The following is a 14,828-nucleotide window of genomic DNA, read 5'->3' as shown; positions in this document are numbered from 1 at the left end:
TAAGATATTCTCAAAGCAAACCTCTACTGATTGCCAATCTAGGAGGTGTAAGAATTAAACTTTGTAGTTTGAGACTGAAGAGATCAATTTATATTAGCTGCAAATTAAGAAATAAAGATGAAAAACACCTACCTTTCGGGAATGGATTTCTTTCACATATAGTGGAAGTAGAAATTCAGATATTCCGTCAAGTCGTATTCCTTTTTTAGTCACTCTCAAATTTCCCATTCCATCCTACAATCAATAATATATATATATATTCACTTTAGGAAATAACCTTATCCAGAGCAACCTAAAAAGAAGACAGTAGTTGGCTTAACCCCTAAAAATAATGAGTGCTCTCCCACTGTCCCCAGCTCTTCTCATGATCTTGGGCAGGAGGTAGATGAGCACATTTATAGCCAGAGCTTAACCTAGAGCTGAAGTATTTAACTGTGCAACCAGATGGTGACCTGCATACTTTATTTCTTGGATGAACCTGGTGCCAGGGTAGAACTGTAGATCATCATTATTCCCTGCACAGGGTGAAAATATTACAATTGCTGAATGTAATTTTATAATTGCTCAATAAAAAAAAACCCACTATTTAATTTTCTCTATATATATGTAACATTTTTTACATCTAAAGCAATTTATAGCTTCAATCCAGTGTTTTTGCTTTTCCTGGTGATTAAAATACATAGGAAAATATCATGTAGAAGAAAGAAAATAATTTTTAGTGGTTGTTCATCATTACTAAAAGCATGTTGCTCATTAACAACTTCAAAAATGCTAATTTTGATTATTTGTGTTTATTTATCAGAATAGAAATAGGAAAGCGCCATTGTAAAAGTCTGGATGAAACAAGTAAACCACAAAATTCAATGTTCAATAAAATATAAGCATAGAAAAGTGGCATAACAAGGCTTCAGCTGCACTCTTACAGGAAAAAAACCAATGAAATGTGCTTTATACTCAAGAGACAAAATTATTTTGCACAACAATAGAAAGTCAAGATTTTTTATCCTGAGAATCTTGTTACTATGTTCCTGATAGAAGAGTAACTCTTCACTGTAGAGCCAGTGGAATTTAACTTGATGCACTCAAGTGCAAAATAAGCACATTTAATCTAACTGCTAATCACATATCTCAAAGCCAGTGATGACTCTGGTCTACTGGAACAATGAGAACTTGCACCTGTGCTCTGCTGGCTGAAGCGTGAGACAAGAAACCTCCGCCTACTGGGTGAACAGCTGGGTAACAGTCCTCGGCTGCCATGGCTGAATTGTCAAATAATGCTTCTTAAGAAAGTGAGGATATATTTTAAAGTATTTGTCTCAAGTCAAGTAATGTTTATACAAATATTTTCACTTGGAAAATTTCAGGTATTTGTGGGCTTTCTAACAAAAAGTGCAAAAGGAAACAGTGATACCTGTTTTTGAAAGGGAAATAAAGAAATTAGAGCTTGTTATCGAATGTGCAATCTGCATTAACAAAAATTAAGTCTTTATTTGATCAATCCTATAGTAATGGAATGTAAAATTTTACTAATGAAGAATAACCTGGGAAAATACAACAAGCATGCTGTCATTTTTGTCAGTGAATAAATACTCAACAAGAATTAGATATTTTTTTGATTTATTGATTTGGATATAAACATGTTTTCTAAAGAAAAGGCAAATTCAATATTTGATTTTATCTGCTTCTGTGGAATGCTTCTAACTGACACACATAAACAATATTTACAAGAAAAATAGGGAAGGAGGGAAAAGGAGGAAGTAAAAAAATAAAAAATACACAAAAATGGAAATTCAAGCTTTCAGAAAACTAGAAATGTTGAAATTAAAGTTACCTAAGAAGCTTCCATCTGTTCTATCTTACAAGTATGTTTAGGATAAAATTATTTATTTATATGTGATATTTACCCTCCTGAATCTCAGCTTATTGCATATAGAATTGGCACAAACTTCAATAAGCAGCTACTCACTATTTTGCTTTCACGTTATTATTGTTTTTGCTGCTCACTTATTGTACTCTGTTAAAACTCTGCTGTGAAGACTGTACTGTCAGTATTCTTCTAGACTTCTGTTCATATAAGTGTTTATTACTGAAGTAATATCATTCCTCACAACTATTAATTAATTTTCAAAATACTTTCAGTAACTTTATATGGTGGTACTGTTCTTATGTTACTGACAGAGACCTAAAGCACAAAATCAATTCATTCACTATGTTTTGATACTTATCATATTTTCTCTGCTTATTTTCAGCAGCAGGAAGTTAAATCGCACAGCAAGATTAAACTGTCAGGGTCTCAGAAATAAAGTATTGATAGAGCCTACTGTGTCCATCAGGGCTTTCATTTTTCTGAGTGACCTTTCTAGGTACTCATTCTTTAGTCCTTCAGCAGAATCCAACAGATAGAAAGCAGACAGGCTCTGCACAGACAGAAGCACTAACTTCAGTAAAATTACATGATTCAACACAAAAAGACAGACACTACATTCTGGAGCCTAAGTCACAAAAGGTGTTATCAAACTGGAATAGGGTGATGGCAACCTCAATTCCTTGATAAACACAATAATCTTCCAGATAATTCCTGAGGTGTGTAATGACTGGCGTGAAATAAGTCTGAATAGTAAAATACAGAATATAGTCAGACGTGTACTACCACAGGATGCTTAATGAAGATGACCCCACTAAAGAATTACCTCCCAGTATGTTTTTTTTCATCAATATCCCCTCCTTCAAGTTTAAACAGAGTTTGGAATAATAGGCTTTTCTTGTTTCATTGGGTTAAAACTATGCTGTAAAAGAGAAAAATTTGAAGGTTTTCAAAACTAACACTTGGTTAAAAAGTTATTAATATTAAAAAATTAATCAGAGGAAGGTCCTTCGGCTTATTTCCCAAATAAACTCCATAAAGTTAAGGTTTTCCAGGCAAATAAAACTCAGATTTATCCTTTTGGTGTGATTTGATTTTATTCAAGTGCAAAAATAGACTTGAATGAACTATGCCAGTACTTAAAGCATGCGTCAGGTTTGGTACTAGGACTGACTGGGATGGAGGTTCTCTTTCATCATGGCAGCTGGCATAATAGTGTGCAGTTTTGGCTAAAACACACCAGTGCTTTGGCTATTGCTGAACTGTGCTTCCAGAGTGTCAAGCCTCTATCATTTTTCCCCGCTCTCTGCCCCCAGTAAGTAGAGTGGGGATGGCCAAGGAGTTGAGAGGGAATGCAGCTAAGGCAATCGACCCCAAGTGGCCAAAGACATATTCCATACCTGTAACACCATGCTCAGCAAGAAAATTGGGGGTAGAGCAAGAAGGGGGCTGGAGAGAACAAGGATTGTCTTTCAAAGTGGCCACTGCTTGAAGACACAGTGGGCATCAGTCTGTGCTATGTTGTGAGTGATTGTCTTTGTATCACTTTATGTCCTCTTTATTATTATTCGGTATTTATTATTATTCTGCATCTTATACCATGTACAACTTGCCATGTTTCTCATTTAAGAATCTGAAACAAACTGTGACCCTGCCTCACTTACATTTTTTTTTCCCCTCACATACAAAGAAAAATAACCCCTTTACCAATAAACATCTTATAGAGATTGTAAACAAAAAAATCAAACATCACTATCAATATTTTATGTTATTCTTAGAGTACATCACGTTTCAGTGATTAAAACCAGAAATTCAAATAAGAAGCTATTAAAATATGAAAACCAAGCATTTAGTTTATGCTGTTCTTTGTCTTAAAACTGCAGCAACCTAAGGAAGGGTTTTACTGACTTTGAACATTACATTAAAGTCAATGTAGTCCTAAACTATACTTACTATATATCTGTGATAATGAGAGTATAAATTTGAATCAGAACATAAAAGAGCTCTCCAGAAAAATATTCTGGGAGGCAAACAACAATACTGACATTCAGAGCTTATTCAAGCTTTGACCTGCTTATAAACATGTTATGTTCTTCGATGATCCTGTAAATGGTATATAAAAAAAACAGAGATTAATTCACACTGTCTTTAAACAGGCAGGATGATCTTTTACAAGATTAAGCTATTTCTTCACAATGTGCTGAGAATTCTACAAGGCTGCATTACTTATACAGCCTGTATAATTTCTGCCCAATAAACTATTACAGCAGCATGTTTTATGATAACTACAAATATAAAGTATATGCTATGAATACTTTTTAAGAACAATGAATACTTCTCAACAAGTTAGGAAGTTGGCTAAAACTACAGTCTGCAGTAGCCTGTCTACAATCTAAACTACTACAACTAGTCCTGAACTACACATATTGCTATCTAATGAAATATGTGGTGGTGTGCTTTCTTTCTTTTATTGTTCTCTCTCTGTTTTTCTTTCTTTCTTTTTTACTTTTATTTGTTTAAGCACTAAGAAATTCTAAGAAAAAAGAAGAGGATAAGGAGTTCTACACAAATTGCTGATAAACCAGAAGTATGAAAGAACAAGCTTAGCTCTCTACACAATAAAGCCAATCCTCTGTGACATAGATGACAACTGGAGACCTAGGACAGGATTCAATAAGCTGGCTTAGAAGATCTTTAAGCTACTAAAAGGGCAGTTTTGAAGCCAAGCTGTGGAATATTTCAATTAGAAATAACATTTTGGAAATCAGTAACTATATCTTATATTTCATCCACCCAGATGAAATAACACCTTCTTGCATGAGATCAAACCCAGACCTCCAGTGTTAGAAAGTTCTGCAAATCTATCAATAACATTGCTATATGAAAGATATTAAAGTGGACAAAATATCTGCAATTCCTGTGTAAAACCACAGAATTCAAAATTCCTTGGTCTGGAGAAAAGAAGTTGGAAGGCATGATGCGCCAGGTCAGGAATGAAAACTCTCATTACATGGGGAGAGAACAGCACTCTGATAGATCCTCCAGTAATTTGTCATGCACATCATGAAGTGGGCACTGAGAAGGCAGTAAAGAACTCTGCTAACTAAAATGCAGGCTTTTTCCTTAGGATCATGAACTTACATGCAGTAGCACAGTGAAAAGTTAAAATGAAAAGTGAACTGAAGTGTTGGTTATTCTGAATTGACTAAAACATTATTAAATAGTATTTTATATTTCAAGTTTGCATGGCATTTTTTCTGACTTCCATAATAATAACAACATACACCAAATACATGTTTCAGTACTTTACAGCAGGAACAAACAAGTAGTTGGTGGGTCAGGAAATTCATTCTTATCAATAATATTCAAGGTTTTCAGAAGTTCTGATGTGATATCCTGCCTGTTTTCTGAGTATATATTTAAGCCCAAACCCTGTCTTCAAAAGCTCACATTCTGAAGGAATCATTACACAAAACAGGGAGAGGGGACATTATAATAACAAAAAAGTAGGTTTAAACAAAGTGTCTACATCAGATATCCTATAAATTAATAAGCATTCAATGTCTGTTGCCTTGTAGGCATCATAGCACAAGCCATACATGAAATGGAATTTGGATGATGTGGCTGCACAGGTATGAAAAAGCACAGATGAAACAGCTGTAAGCATACAAACATGCCATGCCAAATTAAAAAAATGGGTATGATATCAGAAGAAAGGTGAATGAACCAATGTAGCAGTAGTGAATTATAGTGAAGATGGAAAATGAATACTGAACTTGACAGCATGGCACAAAAAAGTAGGTAATGTAAAGGGACAGCAATGGGTATGATTAGGAAGATGAACTATATTAGCAGCTAGGTTGTTGATAAAATGGAAGATGCACACAAAAGATTGGAAGGAAGATGACAAAGGAAATTATTTGTATTGTATTCACACATGCAGAAACCTGGATGTAATAAACAGAGCTGGAAAATAATTCCAGTTGGAGAAAAATGGTGCTTGGATGTGATTATGGATGTACAACTGAAGGAAAAACTGTAGGCAGCAAAAGTCTTGCATAAACAAAATGGGTAGCGGTATAAGCAAGAAAACCAGAGTATTTTCCTGGATTACTAGGAAAGATAACAGCTTCAACAGCCAAAAATAAAGCTAAAATAAAGTCAAGATATTCACTGGAATGGTAAAAATCTGGATTGATGGAAACACCTGCCTTCATCCATCTGCTGACAATAATAGATAGCATCTTCAATGCTGACAGTGTGTAGATATCAGGGTAAAGCTAGGGAATAAATTACTGTAGTACAGTGGAGCAATATTTAAGGAGAGACAAACTAAGGAAAAAAATAAGATGAAAAAACCAATAAAAAGAAAGAAAAATCAGACTACTATCCAAACTAACTGGAATTAAAATTTTTTGAATACATGCTACTTTAGAATGGTTATAAAGTGTGGAGTATGACCTGGTTATTCAATTATAAACTACCTTTACTAATATAAAATATATACCTATCACGACAATAACATGAAACACCTGTTTCATGTTTAAAATTTTGATTTTATTCCATCATAAGGGAAGTTATGTTATTTTTCATTCAAACATAGATGTGTCCTTTAATATCACCATTGTGAGGCTGCTCACAATCATCTTTGAAAGGTTCTGGCAGCCAGGAGAGGTACCTAAGAACTTAAAAAATGCAAATGTCACCCCAGTCTTCAAAAAGAACAAGAAGAAGGACCTAAAGAACTAATGGCCAGTCAGCCTGATCTCAATGCCTGGAGAGGTGATGGAGTGTCTCCTGCTGGAGACCATCTCTATCCATGTAGGTGATGAGAAGGTGATCAGGAGCATGGATTCACTAAGGGTAAATCATTGTTTGATGTCTCCACAATGAAAAAATTACCTGGAGGGATGAGGGGACAGCAGTGCATGTTGTTCTACCTTGACTTCAGCAAGGCTTTTGACACTGGTCTCTCACAATATCCTTGTAGGCAAACTCAGGAAGTGTGGTCTGGATGAGTGGACAGTGAGATGGATTGACAACTGGTTGACTCCAGAGAGTCACAATCAGTGATACAGGTTCTGGTTGGAGGCCTGACACTTGTGGTGTCCCTCGTTATTCAATATTGGGAGTGGTTTAACTTATTCATCAATGACTTGGCTGAAGGGGCAGATGCCTCCTCAGCAAGTTTGGTGATGGCACCAAGCTGGGAGGAGCAGCCAATACCCCAGAGTGCTGTGCAGCCCTTCAGAAGGGCCTTGCCAGGCTGGAGACATGGGCAGGGAGGAAATCCAGCAAAGGCAAGTGCAGGGTCCTGCACCTGGGGAGGGGTGACCCCATGCACGAGGCTGGGATTGATCTGCTGGAAAGCAGCTCTGTGGAAAATGACCTCGGGGTCTTGGGCAAAACAAGCTGTGCAGGAGCCAGCAGTATTGACTGTGGGTGTGTTTACTTTGTCCACATAAATTGCAGTTTATATGATCCACTTCCCTGTGTTTGAGTCCTGGTTGTAATTTCAGCAAAGAATCTTGAAGATAATTTAGTCATGCTGAAAATTTAATCATACATTATTCTTTTCTTTTTTCAAGTGATTGCCTGACTTCAGAAAGAAAAATTAAAAACTGATATAAGAGGACAATAAACAAATATGCTGTATACAGAAACAGTCAATGTTGTTGATAAACCTATAAAAATATTTACCTATAAGAAAAAAAATGTACAGTCCCACTGGTTTGTTGTGTACACATATGACAATTAAAATAGAGAAGAGGTTCTGACATTTTTCTAAGAGCTTCTACAAATAAGTTTTAGGACTTACCCTTATTGTGTATTCCAGTGAAATACACTAAACTAATGCAGTTTTGTCTAGGTTTTGAGAAGTAAAAATGTTATTTGGGTTGTCAGTCAAATGCAGGAAATAGCTTGTGTTAATGCAATTATGTGTTTTGAGCTTTCCATGTTTGCACTTTGCCCTGACACAACCAAAACTTCAGCCCTTGTGACACTAATCTCTAAGTGGGGCAGCAGGAAAAAAAAAAGTGCTGAACAAGCATTAGCAATTATTCCGGGAGCATTTATACCTATTGAAAAGTGATAAAGCATGTCTTGAATTGAGCTGTGGGCGTAGTGGAGAGGTTCTGTAAAGAAAATTATTCTCTTACAATGTTGCAAAGTCAGCTCTACCTTGGCTGCTATAGATGTAAGGGTTTGCTTTTCTATTGTTCTTTCCCTTAAAGGCAGATTCTATATATTCTTTAGGCAAGTTACAATATTGCCTCTACTATCTTTGAAAGAATTTTCTTCATACATAGTCTGAAACTCCAGTGCTATCATGCAATTACTTTTGTTTGCCCTTCAGATACATTATTGCTTAGACTAAATAATCACAGATCATTTTCTTTGTATGTTATTTTGCATCTTAATGCTCACATTGCTCCTAGTCTGCCTTTATCGCCCATATCTCTCTAAGTGGAATTAAAAAAAAAAAAGAACAAGCACAGCTTGTGAACACTTACCATGGCTAAGCAGAGAAAAATTATCTCACTTGTTGATTTCAGCATGTCTGGTATTTCTGCAATATTATTCTGATTCTGACTGATGATATGCTACAGATCAGATGTTGTCATCAGAACAAATGAATTTAGATATTGGATTCCACAAACTGGCCAGACACTAGCTTCATTTTTATGTACTTATTAGAGTACGTGCCCTGTCTATGAAAGGAGCAAATTTTTTTAACCTCCTTAGTATGTGATGACTAGTCTATTGCTATCATAGTAGAACCACATTGCTCTAATGGTTGCTCTTTTTTAGATAACCACCCAGTTCATACAAGTAATAAAAAACTTATTGGAAAAAATTAATTTGCCTTCAAAATCCTTAATACCAAAATTCTTTTTCCCAAAAGACTTTTTAAATAGTAAAATTCACACTGCTCCATCACAAAAGACTCAGATCCATTTTAAGAGAAGTTCCACAAGCTTGGACTCTCACCTGCAGATCTGAGTTAGGACTTAAAATATTCCCTGATTTAGATTTCAGCATCCAAAGTAATTTGAGTCTTAATTTCTACTTTCTTATATTAAGGCATGCGCACCTTCCTAAATATTTTGCTATACTATGACTCTGTATCCTTTATAAAAACTTAACCTCATGAGCCATACCATGGAGGCCCTGAAGTACCCACAGCCAAGCACATCCTTCTGTAACTCCCTAGAATGGCACTTGTATTCAGCAAAGTGTGCTTTTCTTATAACAAAACAGATATCATTAAGTAGGACCTGCTACATTGCTTCCTTGATCACATTGTAGCATTAAATAGCATTAAAGAAAACAATTTTCAAAGCAGTCCAGTTTAAGGAATGTATTATTGTCAAAATGAAAAATGTTTATTTTCATGTGAGGAAAAAGTGTCATATCAAGCAATTTTATGATTCAAGAAGTGTGACTATATAACATTGCAGCCTTAATATTATCCAAGTTTAGGCAGTTACTTAGTATTACAGTACCAACACTGCATGTTTTTCAAAAGAACTTCTACATATCTTTCACTAAACAAAACCTTGCTCCATTGAGCAAAATAAATGGGACAAAGAGCAAAGTAGCTTGCTGCTGAGATCCATCTCGTGCTATCAGGGAAAAGAAAATGGAAGTGTAAGAAATGCCACAAAGTTGCTTAAAAATAGCTCCTCTTTTATCTAACAGCCTGCTCAATAGAACACTCATCTCCTAAATGATAGCTTTCAGTTCCTTCTCTGCAGCACAAAGGGAGTAAAAATACTAACCTTCAGTTTTTTAGGGAGTGTTAAAACCACAATGGAAAAGGACCTACCTAATCTCTTTGCATATAGCTCAGCATGGCAAAAGCCATCGAGAAGTTATTGGTTAGTTTGGCAAATGGGAGAAGCCTTGTAAAGGGGATAATTTCACAAGAAAACATGACAAAGAGATGTACTGCATCATTTTGAGGGATGATAGTGTGTTCTTAGATATAAATTTCCTACGGTGTGTCTAAACTGATCACAAAAGCACAATGAAAGATAAGAATTTGTGAATCAACACTTCAATGGCTTGCTGACCTTTGTAACAGGGAAACTTTAGAGACAGATTGCAGAAGGGACTTTAGAAAGAAGTTCAGTATCACAATTCACCCCCTTAAAAGCACAGCATCAGAGTCACCTTTGTCATGAGATCATTTTCAGCCTACAGCTCTGAGGGTGCAGGCTGGACACAGAACAGCTACCTGCTGTTGTGCCTGCAAAGGAACTGTGGAGGGAAATTCTTCAGTTCAGGTTCTGTGCTGAAACCAGGGAAACCTGTATCTTCCAAAGGTAGAAATCAGGAATGAAGTGTCCCTGCATGTTCCTTTTAGGAAACTGGCTGAAGACCTATAAAGTGATGAAACAGAGAAGCTCATATGATACAAATGGATATCAGTAACATTAGGCATGAGGAATTCCAATGAAAAAGTGATTGACCAGCTGGAAAGGAGTGCAGGAGTGGCAGACATGGAGACTGAAATGGACACCCTCCAAAGCAGCTGATTAAGGAAGCAAATGGTCCAATCCCCAACAGCAAATGTAGAACCCACCTCAGTCCTAGCAAGACTGAAGCTGTAGGTCACTTACACCAAGAATCATGAGTTAGAATGGATTTCAGATTCACCAGCCACCTGGTTATTATCTCATACAGCTGATTTGTAATAAGACTAGTAATATAACAATCTAAGGAGAGAAGGAGGTTGAAGAATTCAAATTCACACAGTACATCTTGTTGAGGAAGAACAGAAAGGGAGCATGGATGAATCCACTTGTTTTGATGTTCAGACCAAAAAAGAGAAAGAACTGCTAAGTGACTGCAAAGGATCTGTACAAACTTAAAGAAGAAAAACAAAACAAATCCCAAACAACATTACCAGTTTGGGATTTCCCTCGAAGACTAGAAGGATCAATTAGATAATGTATCTGTGAAGAGTAAACCAGAGCAAAGACCTCAGTGATAATATAGGTTAATGGCTAACATCTTTCATGAATACAGAAGGAGACAGGATGAAGAGGAAGCTCCTGAAATGCTTTCTTGAGGAGTAATAAGGGTGGATAGGCACTGCTTTCCATTTGGCTCCAATTAACAGAGAATGAAGAGTGAATGGGAATATTAAGTGGTAATGTAGTTGAGATTGGTCACAAAAGGACAAAAATTCTTGAAAATTAGATTAGAAGGAAAATATCAAAGGAAAAGCAGTGCTTTTTTAAGAAGGCAAATCCAGTGAAAGGACTCTTAGTTAAAATTTCCTGGGAGACTTGCTGAAGGTGAAAAAGAAATCAGAGTGAAGTAGCTCTTTAACAAACTAATTTACCCAAAGGAGAAGAAAGGCTCCTGATAAATACTGAATAATTTTGGCATTTCTTAAGCATGTTTTTCCTGCTTTCTAAATTTTTTCTTTAGTTGAAAGGTCAAAAAAAATTGGTTTTCTGTTTTAATTGGTGCAGCGGTGATAAAGGACTGAGATCCTGCAAGGAAAGGATGAATGCATTTATGAATAGTTTCATAACCTAGGTATTTTCAAGCCCACTGAGTGAAATGAACTTCATCTTGAGGTATACAAAATCAGCAAATGATAAAATAGTAGCTAAAAGGTGTCTACAACAGTGACATAGCTCAGAGCAGTAGAGTGCAGCAATCCCTCATTTCCCCACTTACTCCATGTTGGCTCACACTGTGGGGCAGTTTTTCTGCATGTGAAGGGGATTCCTTTTGGATGAAATTAAATCAGAAGATCTGTTCAAAGTGCAGCAACAGTCTCTAAAAGGAACAGAAAGGTCTGAATCAATGTGTGATCTGCAGCACAAGCAAGTCCCACAGTAAGTACCAAGTGCACATGCACCAACAGAATGCTCTCAAATCACAGAGACCTCCTGTGTCCATCTGCTTCTTGTACCACTTAAAAGGACAAAGGTCTCAAGGTCAGTAACCAGTTCACACAAATGCCCTCAAGCTAAAGGTATTTCTTTATATTATATCAAGACCTCCTATGGTTAAATATATTTTCTTTTTGCTTCAGCTGCTGTATCCCTCTTCAACACTTTTCTAATTTGCTTGTCTTACCTGCCTGCCTTTTTTTTTTTCCTAAATTGATAATGATTTTCCTTTTCCATCCCTGCTTTCCCATCAGCTTCTTCAGTCTCATAGAAGATTCAGTACATTGCAGTCCCAGTACCAGTTCATAGTCAAGGGGTCTCAGCTGTGTCGCTGTGTCCCTAAGTTCTGCATCTACTGTCAGTTATCCCCAAGATTTTGAACATCCATCTGTCCAAATGCAAAACTGCAAATCCTCTCCCATTTATCCTGCCTCTTGCTCATACAAAGAAACAAGTGAGACAATGAAAGTCATTATTTCAGGGTGTCTACTTAATCATTTGCCTCCACCACAAGACTTAAGACACCATCTCTTCCATTCTAGCCAATACCCAAACACAAAATTAGGAAGCAACTGGCACTAGTGTTGCATTTAAGTGAACAACTAAAATAAGACTTGCTTTGATGGCAAAGGGCATGAGAAGACCCATGTCACCTCCACTAAACAGATGAGAGTATCCTCTGGCACTTGCTCAAGCAGCACCAGGAAGCCTGGACAGCTGAAAGTCTGTAAAATATCTTTCCTTTGGCTGTCTTTGAGCAACATGTATAATAGGGATGTTTTTTCCAAGGTAATCATAAAGTAAATAAATACGCATACCTATACTCTAGCTTTTGGGTCCTTGGTACAAACTGTCTTTTCTACTGATCTATTCATATTGCACCACAGTAGTTTTTGCTGTGTGGCTCATAATTATGCAGTCTATGAGCACAAAGTCTGTGAGAGCTCATTAAGGATGGATGAGAGCAAACTGTAAAGGTGAAAACTAGAAGACAGAATTGGCATTTATCTTTTAAAAGGCAAAAGAGTGGCAGTAAAGATCAACTTACCTTGAATCCTTTGAAAAATATCATGAACTCTACCAGAAGAGATAATCAAACAAGCTATTTGTAGGAAGCTGGGAGATGCTCATGAGATCTATGAGATTCAAAAGCAATGAAAAACCAAAACAGGATAAGGATGACACAAGGGACAATGCAAATAAACATTAAATAATAAGGGGGGGCGGGAAATTAGAGACATACAAAGGGCTAAAATTGATGCCGTGCAAACTGGTGAAGAGAAAGTAAGCACACGATAATAAAACATGATAACACTTGATTCATGCCTACTGATAATAAAGCAATAAACAGTGAACTTACAATGAAGAAACTGAGAATCAAGGGGATGCCAGTAGAATATGGAAACTGGACCAGAAGGTTCTTGCAAGATCCATTTGAAATTATTTTAAATAACCTTTTTGACAGACATATAAAGAATGATGCACAGTTTAAGCTATGTTGCAGCAAAGAGTGGAGCAGTTGGCTTTTGGAAAAATTTTCCTGAAATTCTCTCTATAATTCTTTTTAGATTTCCATGCAGAAACTATTACACACAGTATGTATCTTCACAAGATGTCTCATCTTTGTTGAGGAAATACTGTTTCAAAATGCATTTCAATCTCTTTTAAGCCCACTCTATAACACTACACATATCTAATTAAAGAAAAATCAAAAGATGGTAGAATATATTAAAATTTTTACTTTATTATGTTTTGTGGAATATATTTTTATCATGCTTATTGTACGTACAGTATTTTGCTGAGTCCACAGACAAATGGAAATAAGAATGTTGTTTCCATGCAACATCTTACAGATGTCCAAATGCAGCATATCTGCATATTTTTCCAAACACCATTAATATTAAAAAAAAAAAAAAAACAAAACCAAAAACCCAAACCAAACAAATAAAAAAAAAAAAAAAAAAAAAAAACTAAAAAGAAAGAAAGAAGATCATAAGAGATGAAGAATGAAGTACATCTGAATTTTCAGTGATTGCCCTTTTGGTTGTTATAGGCATCATAATTTGTTCTAATAGAGCCTTTGAATCCAAACAGAAGCATATTTAACATGCAAGTTTCCAGACTTATTGCTGACTTCAATATTCAGGAAAATTTATGTACACTTAGTTGGTTTAAGAACTACATTTGCCTTGACTGTTTCAGGATTATGATAAAATTGCTGTAGTGATCACCAATAACTGACAGCTTTATTGGATTGCAAGAAAACAAAGAACCTCTTTTTAGTCTAAATAACTGAAATAATGTTTATCTGTGGGGTGTTTTTTTGTGGAAGAAGTAGTAGAATAATTGAACAGCATAATTTCTTACTGTGCAGACAGTAAGGCAGTTGCAAGAATACCTACATAAGTTGTTCCGTAGCGCAATTAAACATGCAGGAAATTATTCACATACTTCATTTACTTATATTACTCAACACTCTCAAGAGAAGGGTGAACAGGGTCCTTTTTAAGATACAGAATGGAAAACAAAAGGCAAAAGGCCCTGAAAACTGGGCAATAGATGGAGAGCAATCTGTTTATGTTCTTTTAACAGAAAACTGAAATGAAACCCCAAAAGGCACGAATCCAAATGTGAGTAGTGTACCACTGTGCACACTGCAAAACAAAGAGATCCATAAGCCACAGTCAGACCTAAGTGCAGCTGTCAAATAATAAAGCAAGAATTACTCCAACAGAGAAAAGGGCATCAAGCTTTCAAAGAAATAATATATAATATTTGATTTGCCTGGTATGCAAACCTATAAACTTATCTCGTACATACCTGAAAAAGAGGTCTAAAAACCATGGAAACTTAGAAGCGTGTCTTGGATTACAGAAAATATTTTCATGCAGCATCAGTAGTGGTGCATGTATTCCGTCAGTCAATTAAAACAGCAATAGAAACACAGAACCATTGCAACTGGACTGACTGGTGTTTCACTCATCCAGCTCACTGGGTGCTCACAGCAGCCACACCAGCTTGCTCAGGACACCGTCCGCTTTGAACTC

The 14,828-nt window shown here is 36.2% G+C and overlaps 1 protein-coding gene across 1 annotated transcript in view; it reads right to left on the bottom strand.

Annotated features, from left to right (window-relative positions):
- SGCZ (sarcoglycan zeta) overlaps positions 1-14,828 on the bottom strand; it is a 172,447-nt gene that overhangs the window by 98,056 nt on the left and 59,563 nt on the right. The window contains exon 3 of the mRNA XM_058803911.1: positions 133-234. Coding sequence (XP_058659894.1) covers positions 133-234 — 102 coding nt within the window. The remainder of the gene's footprint in view (positions 1-132; positions 235-14,828) is intronic.

This window comes from Ammospiza caudacuta, chromosome 4 (genome assembly GCF_027887145.1).
Source record: "Ammospiza caudacuta isolate bAmmCau1 chromosome 4, bAmmCau1.pri, whole genome shotgun sequence".
Taxonomy (NCBI): domain Eukaryota; kingdom Metazoa; phylum Chordata; class Aves; order Passeriformes; family Passerellidae; genus Ammospiza; species Ammospiza caudacuta.
Note: the sequence above shows the minus strand (reverse complement) of the source record. Positions and strands in the feature narration are given on the sequence as shown.